The sequence below is a fragment of the Lithobates pipiens genome, unplaced genomic scaffold (assembly GCF_037356315.1).
Source record: "Lithobates pipiens isolate NorthernLeopardFrog02 unplaced genomic scaffold, aLitPip1_a1.2 Scaffold_28, whole genome shotgun sequence".
NCBI classification, from domain to species: Eukaryota; Metazoa; Chordata; class Amphibia; order Anura; family Ranidae; genus Lithobates; species Lithobates pipiens.
The window spans coordinates 1,418,896-1,432,352 of NW_027507789.1; the positions used below are offsets into that span (position 1 = coordinate 1,418,896).

The window sequence follows — 13,457 nt, forward strand, 5'->3', positions numbered from 1 at the left end:
AAAATCCTGAAAATATCCTGTAGGTGACTTACATGTCTTGTATATATATGGGCCAGACACGGGCGAACCTCCTCCAGATGACGGAGTTCAGATGTTCCCAGTTGAAGGGTACAGCTAATGCTACAACATACAAAGATATGTAGGCAATGGGGTCTTCCAACATTGTGGTAATGGATTGAGAGGGGGGGGGGGGGAGACTTTTCTGTTCTACCATGATTGTGCCCCAGCCAGCTCCAAAAAAAAAAAAAAAAAGACATGGATTGACCAGTTTGGTGTGGAGAAACTTGATTGTCCTGCACAGAGTCTGAACTCACCCTACTGAACACCCGTGGGATGAATTGGAACACCAAATATGAGCAGGCCTTCCCCATTCAACATCAGCACCGGACCTCAAAAATTCCAACAGACGCTCCAAATACTTGTGGGAAGTCTTCCCAGGGAGTGGAGGCTGTTATAGCTGCAAAGGGCAACTCCATATTAATGGCAAAAGGTAGACTTTCAATGGCCACTTCTGTAATGCTATGAGATGGGAAAAAACCAACCCAACCGAGAAAAAAAAAAAAAATCTGACTTTATTGGCGCATCATAAGAGGCACAACATACGTATAAAAAGGTAGTGGCTTTATTACACAAAGTTAAAAGACACATCTCTATGTAAATCGGAGCTTAAAAACAGAAAAATGCCTCTCAGACGACCCAAGGAATGCGGAGGACCCAAGTATACACCTTTGAATGGACTGGAAAATATGAATAATGAATACACATGAATAGTCAGATATAGAGTATGAGTACATGTTTCAATTTTTCCAGTCGCCAAGGTCATTGTCAACATGTTTCGCCAATTTAAGACTTCTTCAGGACCCAACGTATTGAGAAGGCATCACTATATATAAAATATAATAGTATAGTACTGTATAGAGAAATTTTACAATGAAAATCATAGGCTATCTATGCACAATGTATGCTCACACAGGCATGGCTGCCATGTGGGGTCCAACGATCAGTCCTGGGGGCAGACACAGGGGCACCAGGATCACATCCACAAAGGAGGACAAACAGGCAAAACCATATTACGATTTTCATTGAAATGCGTGTTAACTTTTTTTGTAATGAAGATATGACCTTATCTGTATACATATATGTTGTGTCTCTTATGCTGAGCCGATAAAGTCAGATGGGACGGGTGAGTTTTTCCCACCTCATACCATCCATATTAATGGTCATGTTTTTGGAATAGGATGTCCAACAAGCTCAAAAGGTGTGATAGTAAAGAAAGGACACCCTGAAGCCACACATCCATGCTGTCCCCTAGACCAGTGATGGAGAACCTCGGCAGCCCAGATGTTTTGCAACTACATTTCCCATGATGCTCCACTACACTGCAGGGTGTCAGAGCATCATGGGAAATGTAGTTCCAAACATCTGGAGTGCCGAGGTTCTCCATCACTGGTCTAGACTCTGGTGTGTGAATTGTGACCTCAGCCTCGACGCCAAACAAGCCCCCCCCCCAACATGTTTCGCTCTTCCCCTTGGAGCTTAGTCATGAGGACCATCACAAAAGGTGTGATAGCCAGGCTTCCGCCAAAATGTGGCCGTATAGTGTATAACCATGTACAATGTATCTGCAATATTAATCAATGGAGGGGAAGATGGCTACATCCTCTGAATGTTCAGAGACAAGCAGCCCCGCTATTTACTAAACAAAATGTCTTTCAGGCGTCTTTGTAAATAGAGAATAAGCACCATCTCGCTCCTTCGCTTCTGCACAGGTTTTAGAAGAACCCACTGAGAACAAATATCTCATAGAGAGAGTGAAATAAACTGGTATACAACATGTAAAAACTTTAGAAAATGAAAAGTTTTTTTCTTGCATATAAATTCATAAAAATGGCTAAAAGTAGTTTTCTTCAATGGCAAATGCCAGGATCTACTCCGTGATAGAGAGAGCGGCGAGAATAAGAAGAGGGGGAGAAAAAAAGGAGAAGAAATAGGGGGAGAGAAGAGGAAAAAAAGAAAAAGAGATATAGAAAGAGAGGAGAGAGTGATAGGAAAAGAGAGAGGGAGAAGAAAGATGGGGGAGAGGAGGTAGGGAAAGACAGAATTTGTGTGCCGTTGGAAGAAAAGGGAAGGAGCGAAGAAAGAGATAGAAGGAAGGAAGAGAAAGATAGAAGAATGCAGGAGAGAGAGATAAGGGGAGAGGAGAAAGCGATAGAGGCAGGGGTGAGAGATTGAAGGGAGAAAGCGAGGGAAAGGGGAGAAAGAGATAGAGGGAGGGGTAGAGAATTAAAAAAATGGGAAGAGATAGAAGAAAGGAGAGCGGGGAGGAGAGGAAGAAAGAGATAGGAGTTGGGAGAAGAGAGATAAGAGAAGGATAGAGGAGAGGGAGACAAAGATAGATGCAGGGGTGAGAGAGAGAAGGGAGAAGGAGATGGGGGGGGGGGGAGTGAGAGAAGAAAGGAAGAGAGAGAAGGAGAGGAAGAACGGAGATAGGAGTTGGCATAAAAGAGAAAGACTGGGGAGATAAGTGAAGGATAAAGGAGAGGGAGACAAAGATAGAGGCAGGGGCAAGAGAGTGAAGGGAGAAGGAGATAGGGGGAGTGAGAGAGAGAAGGAGAGGAAGAAAGAGATTGGAGGAAGGGAGATAAGAAAGATGGGGAAGATAAGAGAAGGATAGGAGAGGGGAGAAAGAGAAAATGGGAGACGGATAGAAAAAGAAACAGGGTAGAGGAAGAAAAAAAAAAAAGATGGGGGGGGAGAGAAGAAATAAAGAAAAAGAAAGTGATGGAAAGAGCAAGAAAGATTGTGGAGAGGGGGAAGATAGGAGAAAATAGGATAGGAGAAAAGGGAGAAGGAGAGTGAGAACAAAGATAAGGGAGAAAAAGAGGAGAGAGCAATAAAAGGGGGGGGGGGGCAGAAGAAAGAGAGAGGAGAGAATAGAGGGATAGGTAAGGACAAAAAAGAGAGAGAGAAAGAAATTGAGAGATTGGTGGAGGAGAAGAGCAGAGATGGGAGAAGAGGCAGAGGGAAGGAATAGAGAGACAGGGGAGGGTGATTGAGAAAGAAGAGATCTTGGAGACGGGAAAAGAATAGAGAGAGGAAATATTGGGGAAAAGAGAAAGGAATGAGAATTTCTAGCGATGTGTTGAGTTGCCGTCAGCGGACAACGTCTGGGACTGGGGAGAAGCTGACATACAGAAAACATTATTATTAGATGTCCAGCACAGGTCACGGTCTCCCCGTCATACGAGATGTAATCATGTAATACGAATGATCTGCGGGGGAATCGGATCGAATGTAACGTACCTGGAGGATCACCAGTGTCCTTCTTTGGCTGCCAGGTCCAGGGCTTGCTCGGCCACGATCTCCTGTCCCCTGTCCCAACGAGACGTTGTGCATATTTTCATTGTCAAATGTGTAGCCCAGCTTCCTCCCTGAGGGGGAAAAGAAAGGTGTATTCATTTCCCACATCATGTAACACGTCACATACTATTCATTTCCCACATACATGTAACACGTCACATACTATTCATTTCCCACATACATGTAACACGTCACATACAGCAGGAATTCTTGTCCTGTCCTCATGTTGGAAGCAGAGGTCAGTCCAGGTCGTCACTTTACCTTGTTTCTCGACATCTTTCAGAGGGTCCACACCGGGTGAGAGGATGAAGAACATGGGAGTGGCCGGTCCAGACTCTTCAAATGAGGTGGCAAAGTCCAGAGATCGTCCCGTAACGTATTTATTGCCCACTTCTCCTCTACAAAGTCCCTGGAGGAAGAGCACAGGAATCACATTCATGTCTGTTCAGTACACTAATACACACTATAGTGGCACACAAACATGAGAATTGGTAATTGGCTCTGACTACAATCCGTTGCTATGGGCTACCTGCCCGATTATTACAAAACCCCACAAGTAATTCTAATGATATTTTATTACAGTATATATTGAAGTATGAGGGATTTTGGGTGCTCCATTGCAGGTTACTGTACAACATACAAAGACATGTTGGGACAATTGTGCTCTTCAAGGTTTTGATAACAGTTTTGGGAAAGGCGCTTTATTTTTAGCATGATGGCGCCCCGGTGTACAAATCCAGCTCCATAAATACATGCTTTGCTCCGTTTGGTGTGAAGGAACTCAAGTGGCCTGCACAGAGCCCTGACTTCATCCCTACTGACCACCTTTGGGGTTGAATTTGAATGCCAATGGTGAGCCAGGTCTTCTCATTCAGAATCAGTACCCGACCTCACAAATGGGCACACATTCCCCACAGGCACACTCCAAAATCTTTTGGAAAGCCTTCCCAGTAGAGTGGAGGATGTTATAGCCACAAATCGGGGGTCAACTCCATATTGCTGGCCGAGGTTTTGGAATGGGACGTCATAAAGTTGCGTCAATCAGGTGTCCACAGACTTTTGTCCATATAGTGTATAAACATAAAGCTAGGGCAATATCCAATGTTACTTGTTGAACCATATACTAAAAAAAGATCATTAACATATTACAAAATAAGTACGATTTCCCAACTTTTAAAACTGGGAACAAACACAGTTCATTAAGTCGAGGGCGTTCCTTCATCACGAGAACAATCACTTGGAGATAGAAGGCACCACCACTTACTAATCAAGTAAAACTTCTATGCAGGAACTTTTTTTTTAGTCCAATCAGATATCTTTTACTACATTGCTTAAGCCCTGATGAAGGAGGCTTGTTGTCCCCCGAAACGCGTTGACTGCCTTTTGTTTCTCCATCATTACTTGTGTTATTAAAAGAACTTTGGACTTCTGTTTGGTACACTATTGACTTATTTATACTGGAATATCTTAAGTTGGGTGCCCTACTGCTTGCAGGGGGGGGTTCCTCACTTCGTGGAGAGCTGCCGGATCAATGTCATTCAGTTCATCCATCACCTTACCTCTCCTTGATGGTTGCTGGTCTCAGACAGTTTGTGTTTCCCATGTCAACCAGATTGTCCATTTTCCTCGCCTGATACGCTATGGCAGAGAGAAAGGAAGAGTGTAGCCCACCCCTCTAGGAGCCGCTGGTGATCACAGTCCTATTTCCCCAAAGCCAGGAGCACAAACATTTTCTTCATTCATCCACTGGCTCAGAGAACAAACAGTCTAGGGGTTCTTTTTAGGGTTTTTATTGGAAAACGATGAACTGGGATAGGGAGTGTGAGCATAGGACACCCCAAAAACAGTACAGAAAATGGTTAAGACTAATTGAATGGGAAAGGAAAGAGGTTCAGGTCCACATCCCTTGTACAATATGTAAAATAAAATTTCCTTAAAAAAAAATGGGACTTTAAAGGACCAAAACACTCAAAAGATTGAATTTGTATAAAAAATTGAAAGTTTATTGAAACAAGTAAATTACATCCTATATCAAAAGCTAAAACACATGATAACACGGAGATGGTCAACACATAAGATTGAGACATGAATAATGGAAGGGGCCCAAACCAACTGTCAACCAGACAGATGAAATCCAATGCGTTTCAGCATGTAGGGTGAGGGTCTTCTTCGGGGGGGGGGGGGGGGGGGGAAGAAACTTCCATATAAGTACGAAAAATCTCATGTGTTGGACGTTTAAAGCACTGGAGATCATATGCTCAAAGAAAGAGGAAGGGAGCAGAAATGCCCACAGAGAAAGCAAGAAATGTCAGGTCCGGTGCGGCCCCCGTGCCACAGGAGTATCACCCAAAAAGGAGGATGAAGGTAAAGGAAGGAAAAAGGGGGGGGGGGGCAGGGTTAAAGAGCACAACAGCAAAGGCAAGGGAAAAATGGAAGAGAAACTCCTTGGCAGCTAGAATACCACCCTAGGTCAAGGTCACCCATCATTTTGGAGGGAGCCTCGAGACTGCCCCATCATTTTAGAGGGAGCCTCGAGACTGCTCCATCATTTTGGAGGGAGCCTCGAGATTGCCCATCATTTTGGAGGGTGCCTCGAGACTGCCCCATCATTTTGGAGGGAGCCTCAAGACTGCCCATAATTTTAAAGGGTGCCTCGAGATTGTCCATAATTTTGGAAGGTGCCTCGAGATTGTCCATCATTTTGGAGGGTGCCTCGAGATTGCCCATCATTTTGGAGGGTGCCTCGAGATTGCCCATCATTTTGGAGGGAGCCTCGAGATTGCCCATCATTTTGGAGGGAGCCTCGAGATTGCCCATAATTTTAAAGGGTGCCTCGAGATTGTCCATAATTTTGGAGGGTGCCTCGAGATTTCCCATAATTTTGGAGGGAGCCTCGAGATTTCCCATAATTTTGGAGGGAGCCTCGAGATTGTCCATAATTTTGGAGGGTGCCTCGAGATTTCCCATAATTTTGGAGGGAGCCTCGAGATTGTCCATGATTTTGGAGGGTGCCTCGAGACTGCCCATAATTTTGGAGGGTGCCTCGAGATTTCCCATAATTTTGGAGGGAGCCTCGAGATTGTCCATGATTTTGGAGGGAGCCTCGAGATTTCCCATAATTTTGGAGGGTGCCTCAAGATTGCCCATAATTTTGGAGGGTGCCTCGAGATTTCCCATAATTTTGGAGGGAGCCTCGAGATTTCCCATAATTTTGGAGGGTGCCTCAAGATTGCCCATAATTTTGGAGGGTGCCTCAAGATTGCCCATAATTTTGGAGGGTGCCTCGAGACTGCCCATAATTTTGGAGGGTGCCTCGAGACTGCCCATAATTTTGGAGGGTGCCTTGACTGAAGAAAGGTTGAGAACCGCTGCTCTAGCAGCCTGCTGTACACTAGGAGGGTGCTACAAAATAATTTGTTTCCTTTGTCAAAACCTTAAAACAATCGCTCCCCAAATAAAATTTTAAAAGTAGAATTCAGAGAGCACGCAAGCCGCAATATTGGTCTCTGGGTATAAAGTGCCAACATGAGCCGGACTATGTATTTTAGGCCTATAGTAAAATAAGGATGGCAGCGCTCCAGACAGAAGGAGCCGCGTTCTCCATGTAAAGCTCCCGGCATGCAGGAACAAACAGACGAGGGCGTTCAGAGTATTCAGAGCGGCGATCGTTCTCGTAGAAAAGCGAACAGCTCACTCTGATCAGAGAACAATCTTCATATCAAAGAAATAGGAAATAGAATTATATTAATAATGCTACAGAGTAACAAGTGAAGTGTGAGTAGGATGAAGGGCAAGCATCTACTACTAGCATGTAACCCAAGGAGGCCACCATTATAGGCAGTCCCAGGCTCGCAGCTTTGGTTAGAAGACTGGAGCTCTCAGATTACGGAGAACATTCCGATCGGTAATCGTTCCGTACAGCTGTGTCTGGGCCGGCGGAGGCCTCTCCAGAGATGGACAAAGCCAATTAGCAGAATATTTCAGAGAATTGCTTTCCTCCATCAGCTGCGTCTGCTGCTGCCAGGAGCTCAGCTGCGGGAAGCGGGAGGTCTGAGCCCCCCGCACTCTTATGTACCCAGACGCTGAGAGTTTACAGCCTGGGGCTCTCCAGCTGCTGGGGAACTACAAGTCCCAGCATGTCATAGCAACATCTCCGAAGGGAGTTCTGCTCCACCGCACTTGGAAAGCCAGACGCCCACAGATGCATCAATCCCTGCGATACGGATAACCAATGTGCAAAGTCTTTATTATTAACCCCTTGACCACTCTTAGCTTAAAATTGCGCGGCCGTGCAACGCTGTACACAAATAAAATGGGCGTCCTTTTTTTCCTCACAAATATAAATTTCTTTCGGTGGCTTTTGATCACCTCTGTGTTTTTATTTTTTTGCGCTATAAACAAAAAAAAAAGGATCAACAATTTTGAAGAAAAAAACAAAACAAAAAACAACACTTTTTTATGTTTTGCTATAAAAAAAATTGAATAAAATGTAAAAAAAATAATAATAAATTGCATTCATTTAGACCCCTTTCACACCACACCGCAACTTGCGTCGGCGGTAAAACGCCACTATTTTTAGCGGCGTTTTACCGCCGGATTTGCGGCGCATTTTGGACGCTAGTGGGACGCTTTTACCCCCCGCTAGCGCCCACGAAAGGGTTAAAACCGCCGGCAATAGCGGCGTTTTGCCGGCGGCATTACAGCGCTGCCCCATTGATTTCAATGGGCAGCAGCGGTGGAGGAGCGGTAAACACACCACTCCTTCACCGCTCCAAAGAAGCTGCTGGCAGGACTTTTTTCTGACGCCCTGCCAGCGCACCGGGGCTTTCACACTACAGACAATGGTGCAGCTTCTTTAGGGCGTTTTGCAGGCGCTATTTCTAACGCTATAGCGCCTGCAAAACGCCCTGGTGTGAAAGGGGTCTTAGGCCAATCTGTATTCTGCTACATATTTTTGGTAAAAATAATCCCCAATAAGTGTATATTGATTGTTTTACACACATGTTATAGCGTCTACTAACTATGGGATAGGTTCAGGCTGGACTGGGAAGAAAATTTGGCCCTGGACTTCATCATGACCGGCCAACTTTAATTTTGAGTGTCCCCAACAGCGTCCCCTTTACATCAGTGTGTTCCCACCAGCAGCCCCCTTCACATCAGAGTCCCCACCAGCAGCCCCCTTCACATCAGAGTCCCCACCAGCAGCCCCCTTCACATCAGAGTCCCCACCAGCAGCCCCCTTCACACGAGAGTCCCCACCAGCAGCCCCCTTCACATCAGAGTCCCCACCAGCAGCCCCCTTCACATCAGAGTCCCCACCAGCAGCCCCCTTCACATCAGAGTCCCAATCAGCAGCCCCCTTCACATCAGAGTCCCCACCAGCAGCCCCCTTCACATCAGAGTCCCCACCAGCAGCCCCTTTCACATCAGAGTCCCAATCAGCAGCCCCCTTCACATCAGAGTCCCCACCAGCAGCCCCCTTCACATCAGAGTCCCCACCAGCAGCCCCCTTCACATCAGAGTCCCCACCAGCAGCCCCCTTCACATCAGAGTCCCCACCAGCAGCCCCCTTCACATCAGAGTCCCCACCAGCAGCCCCCTTCACATCAGAGTCCCCACCAGCAGCCCCTTTCACATCAGAGTCCCAATCAGCAGCCCCCTTCACATCAGAGTCCCCACCAGCAGCCCCTTCACATCAGAGTCCCCACCAGCAGCCCCCTTCACATCAGAGTCCCCACCAGCAGCCCCCTTCACATCAGAGTCCCCACCAGCAGCCCCCTTCACATCAGAGTCCCCACCAGCAGCCCCCTTCACATCAGAGTCCCAATCAGCAGCCCCCTTCACATCAGAGTCCCCACCAGCAGCCCCCTTCACATCAGAGTCCCCACCAGCAGCCCCCTTCACATCAGAGTCCCCACCAGCAGCCCCCTTCACATCAGAGTCCCAATCAGCAGCCCCCTTCACATCAGAGTCCCCACCAGCAGCCCCCTTCACATCAGAGTCCCCATCAGCAGCCCCCTTCACATCAGAGTCCCCACCAGCAGCCCCCTTCACATCAGAGTCCCCACCAGCAGCCCCCTTCACATCAGAGTCCCCACCAGCAGCCCCCTTCACATCAGAGTCCCCACCAGCAGCCCCCTTCACATCAGAGTCCCCACCAGCAGCCCCCTTCACATCAGAGTCCCCACCAGCAGCCCCCTTCACATCAGAGTCCCCACCAGCAGCCCCCTTCACATCAGAGTCCCCACCAGCAGCCCCCTTCACATCAGAGTCCCAATCAGCAGCCCCCTTCACATCAGAGTCCCCACCAGCAGCCCCCTTCACATCAGAGTCCCCACCAGCAGCCCCCTTCACATCAGAGTCCCCACCAGCAGCCCCCTTCACATCAGAGTCCCCACCAGCAGCCCCCTTCACATCAGAGTGTCCCTCCCTCTCCTCCCCCTTCCACATGTACTCACAGTTTTGAAGGCAGCTTTCAGTTCCTCTCTCCAGTCATGTGATAACAAGTGATAAGGGTAGAGAGGAAGGAAATTCTGCCAGCTGTCTATCTCCCCCTGCAGGCTGGAGGGAGCATAATGCCTAATACTCTCTCCAGCAAGTGATGGAAGCAGCTCCTCCTGAAAGGAGTGAAATCGCAATCACTAGCTGTCAGAGAGGAGCGGCTCCAGGATTGCACCTGACTGGCTCACTGAGCCATTCGCCCCACCGGGAAACTCCCAATAGTCCCAATGGCCAGTCCATGCCTGGATAGGTTTATGGAATTTTTCATTCAATTACTTGACCTCTGGAAAATTTACCCCCTTTCCTGACCAGACCATTTTTTTGCGATACGGCACTGCGCTATTTTACCTGACAATTGCGCGGTGGCGCGACGCTGTACACAAATACAATTTGTAAATCTTCCGTAGGTCAAGTGGGTATTATATTTTTCACGTGGTTAGCACTTCATCCTTGCAGCACTGGGGGTCTTCGTTTAGTATCCCTCCATCAGGACACCATCTACATGGAGTTGCGCGCCTGCGTAGGTTTCCTCCAGGTACTCTGCTTTCCTCCCACACGCCAAAGGCACGCTGGGAGGTTCACTGGCCCCGGAGTTCAGTATGTGAGATACGGATCTTAGATAGTAAGCTCCTCGGAGGCACGGACGGATGTCAGTGGACAGTATTGTAAAGTGCTGCATAGGCTGTCAGCACTTTATAAAATACCTAACAGGAAAGGCCTGACAGAGACCTTCATGGCAGGATCACCGGGGATTATTTTGATGAAAACTCCAGAATTAAAGAAAAAAAAAAACTTCTGAAATTATTTTGATAAGGCTTAGTGAGCGGATTTATGACGTGATGTGACGTCATCACGCATGCTGTAAAAGAAAATAAAGTTAATAATGACCTTGTGTGAGAAACTCCCCACCAAGGAATCCTTACCGGACGGCGTAGGTCATGCGGTCGGGACGAATAGCCCTCATCATGCACAATCTCTGGAGGGACGTCTTGTTCTTCCACTCTTGGGGGAACTTCTCCTTCTCGGGACATTCCGACTCCACAAATTTCTTCCATCGCTTGGCCGACCCTTCGATGTCTCGGTCCAGGCTCCGGAATTCCTCCATGGTGGAGAGGGCCTGCGGGGGATGGGACATGGCAGTAGATTATGTCCTATAAACCTAACAAAGAATATCTGAAGAATTCATTTATAGGAGGCAAAGCGCTTCCCCTCCTCCACAGATCTACACATGTGCAGTGCACTCCCCCTCCTCCACAGATCTACACATGTGCAGTGCACTCCCCCTCCTCCACAGATCTACACATGTGCAGTGCACTCCCCCTCCTCCACAGATCTACACATGTGCAGTGCACTCCCCCTCCTCCACAGATCTGCACATGTGCAGTGCACTCCCCCTCCTCCACAGATCTACACATGTGCAGTGCACGCCCCCCTCCTCCACAGATCTACACATGTGCAGTGCACTCCCCCTCCTCCACAGATCTACACATGTGCAGTGCACTCCCCCCTCCTCCACAGATCTACACATGTGCATGCACTCCCCCTCCTCCACAGATCTACACATGTGCAGTGCCCTCCTCCACAGATCTACACATGTGCAGTGCCCTCCCCCTCCTCCACAGATCTACACATGTGCAGTGCATTCCCCCTCCTCCACAGATCTACACATGTGCAGTGCACGCCCCCTCCTCCACAGATCTACACATGTGCAGTGCACTCCCCCTCCTCCACAGATCTACACATGTGCAGTGCACGCCCCCTCCTCCACAGATCTACACATGTGCAGTGCACTCCCCCTCCTCCACAGATCTACACATGTGCAGTGCACTCCCCCTCCTCCACAGATCTACACATGTGCAGAGCACCCACCCTTGCCCTGCTGTGATGAGGGAGTACACGCTGCGCATGCGTGGATTTGTAGACCAGCAGATGATTCAGCAGCTCCACGCTCATTGCTGTCATGTGGGGGTTTGCTCAACATACCAACCATCCCATCTTCTGTACAGGACGGTGCCGATCACCCAGAATGTTATTTATTGCACATCTCCCAACTTTTTGAGATGGGAATGAGGGAGACATAGCAGCAAAAGTATGCAGGCATAGGACACACCCCCTTGCCACGCCCCCTTAAAGAAGAATTGTACAAAAAAAAAACAAGATTGGTTAAACCCACAAGTGCTTTTTTTTTACCACTTCTGTTCCTTTATATCAGATTTTAGATCAGACCACAATGAGAGACAAATCAGGAGGAAAGAGGGACAGAGGGACATTGCCCCAAATCCGGGGCAGTCCCTCCAAATCCGGGGCAGACCCGGGACAGTGCCTCCAAATCCGGGACAGTGCCTCCAAATCCGGGACAGTGCCTCCAATCCGGGACAGTGCCTCCAAGTCCGGGACAGTGCCCTCCAAATCCGGGCAGTCCCGGGACAGTGCCTCCAAATCTGGGACAGTGCCCTCCAAATCCGGGACAGTGCCCTCCAAATCCGGACAGTGCCCTCCAAATCTGGGACAGTGCCCTCCAAATCTGGGACAGTGCCCTCCAAATCTGGGACAGTGCCCTCCAAATCCGGGACAGTGCCTCCAAATACGGGACAGTGCCTCCAAATACGGGACAGTGCCTCCAAATACGGGACAGTGCCTCCAAATACGGGACAGTGCCTCCAAATCCGGGGCAGTGCCTCCAGATCCGGGACAGTGCCTCCAAATCCGGGACAGTGCCTCCAAATCCGGGACAGTGCCTCCAAATCCGGGACAGTGCCTCCAAATCCGGGACAGTGCCTCCAAATCCGGGACAGTGCCTCCAAATCCGGGACAGTGCCTCCAAATACGGGACAGTGCCTCCAAATACGGGACCGTTGTGAGTTATGTTTTTTTGGCCAGGCTTTGCACAAAGCTCCGGTTGGCCTACAGAGGTATATCATTTAAAGGAAGCTCGATCTCTCCACACTCCACCATGATTTGTAAAGTACTGGGCCCCAATGGCTGCACTGCAAATCTTCCCCCTTTATTCTGCATGTACCAAGCCAAGATTCTACTTAATCGACCACTCGCGTTATCTCTCCGGTAACAGAACGGCCAGATTAGGCGCTGTAGTCATTTCCCATTTTTCGATAAATCTCAGAAAGTGACATGGCGCGCCACAAAGAAAACTTTGGCTGTGAATTATTTGCTGTGGTTTTATCCGTCCGCCGGTGGAAATAAATGTTCTGACCTCACAGCATGGAATCTCCGACACGAAGCAAACGCCCGCAGACTGCGATTCATTACCCGTCTCATCACCTTGTGATTTGCATAGGAGAGAAAAGCGCTGTGACAGCCGCGTGCGAAAAACTCTGCAGATACTCCTCACTATGGATTTTAATTAAGTCGGCCATTAAGGTGAATAAATTACAGCGCGAGCCTTCCGAGAGCAGACGGTGTCTTATCTCCGAGAAATATCTTCTGCTCCAATATTATTTCCTCTCTATCACCCCTCCGGGGGCGGCTCTCCTTCTCGTGTTTGACCCCCAATGAGCAACTTTACCAAACATTCTTTTCAGTCAACTCTCCGACATGTTTTATTTGGTATATCGGAACCAACCATCCTCAACATGGGA

At 48.3% G+C, this 13,457-nt stretch overlaps 1 protein-coding gene across 1 annotated transcript in view; it reads right to left on the reverse strand.

The window, feature by feature from the left end:
• Window positions 1-3,288: 3,288 nt before the first annotated feature.
• LOC143934988 (dynein axonemal heavy chain 9-like) overlaps window positions 3,289-13,457 on the reverse strand; it is a 301,551-nt gene continuing 291,382 nt past the window's right edge. The window contains 5 exon segments of the mRNA XM_077458539.1: window positions 3,289-3,371; window positions 3,373-3,431; window positions 3,622-3,750; window positions 3,753-3,769; window positions 10,785-10,978. Of these exon segments, the coding sequence (XP_077314665.1) occupies window positions 3,312-3,371; window positions 3,373-3,431; window positions 3,622-3,750; window positions 3,753-3,769; window positions 10,785-10,978 (459 nt within the window). The 3' untranslated portion in view covers window positions 3,289-3,311.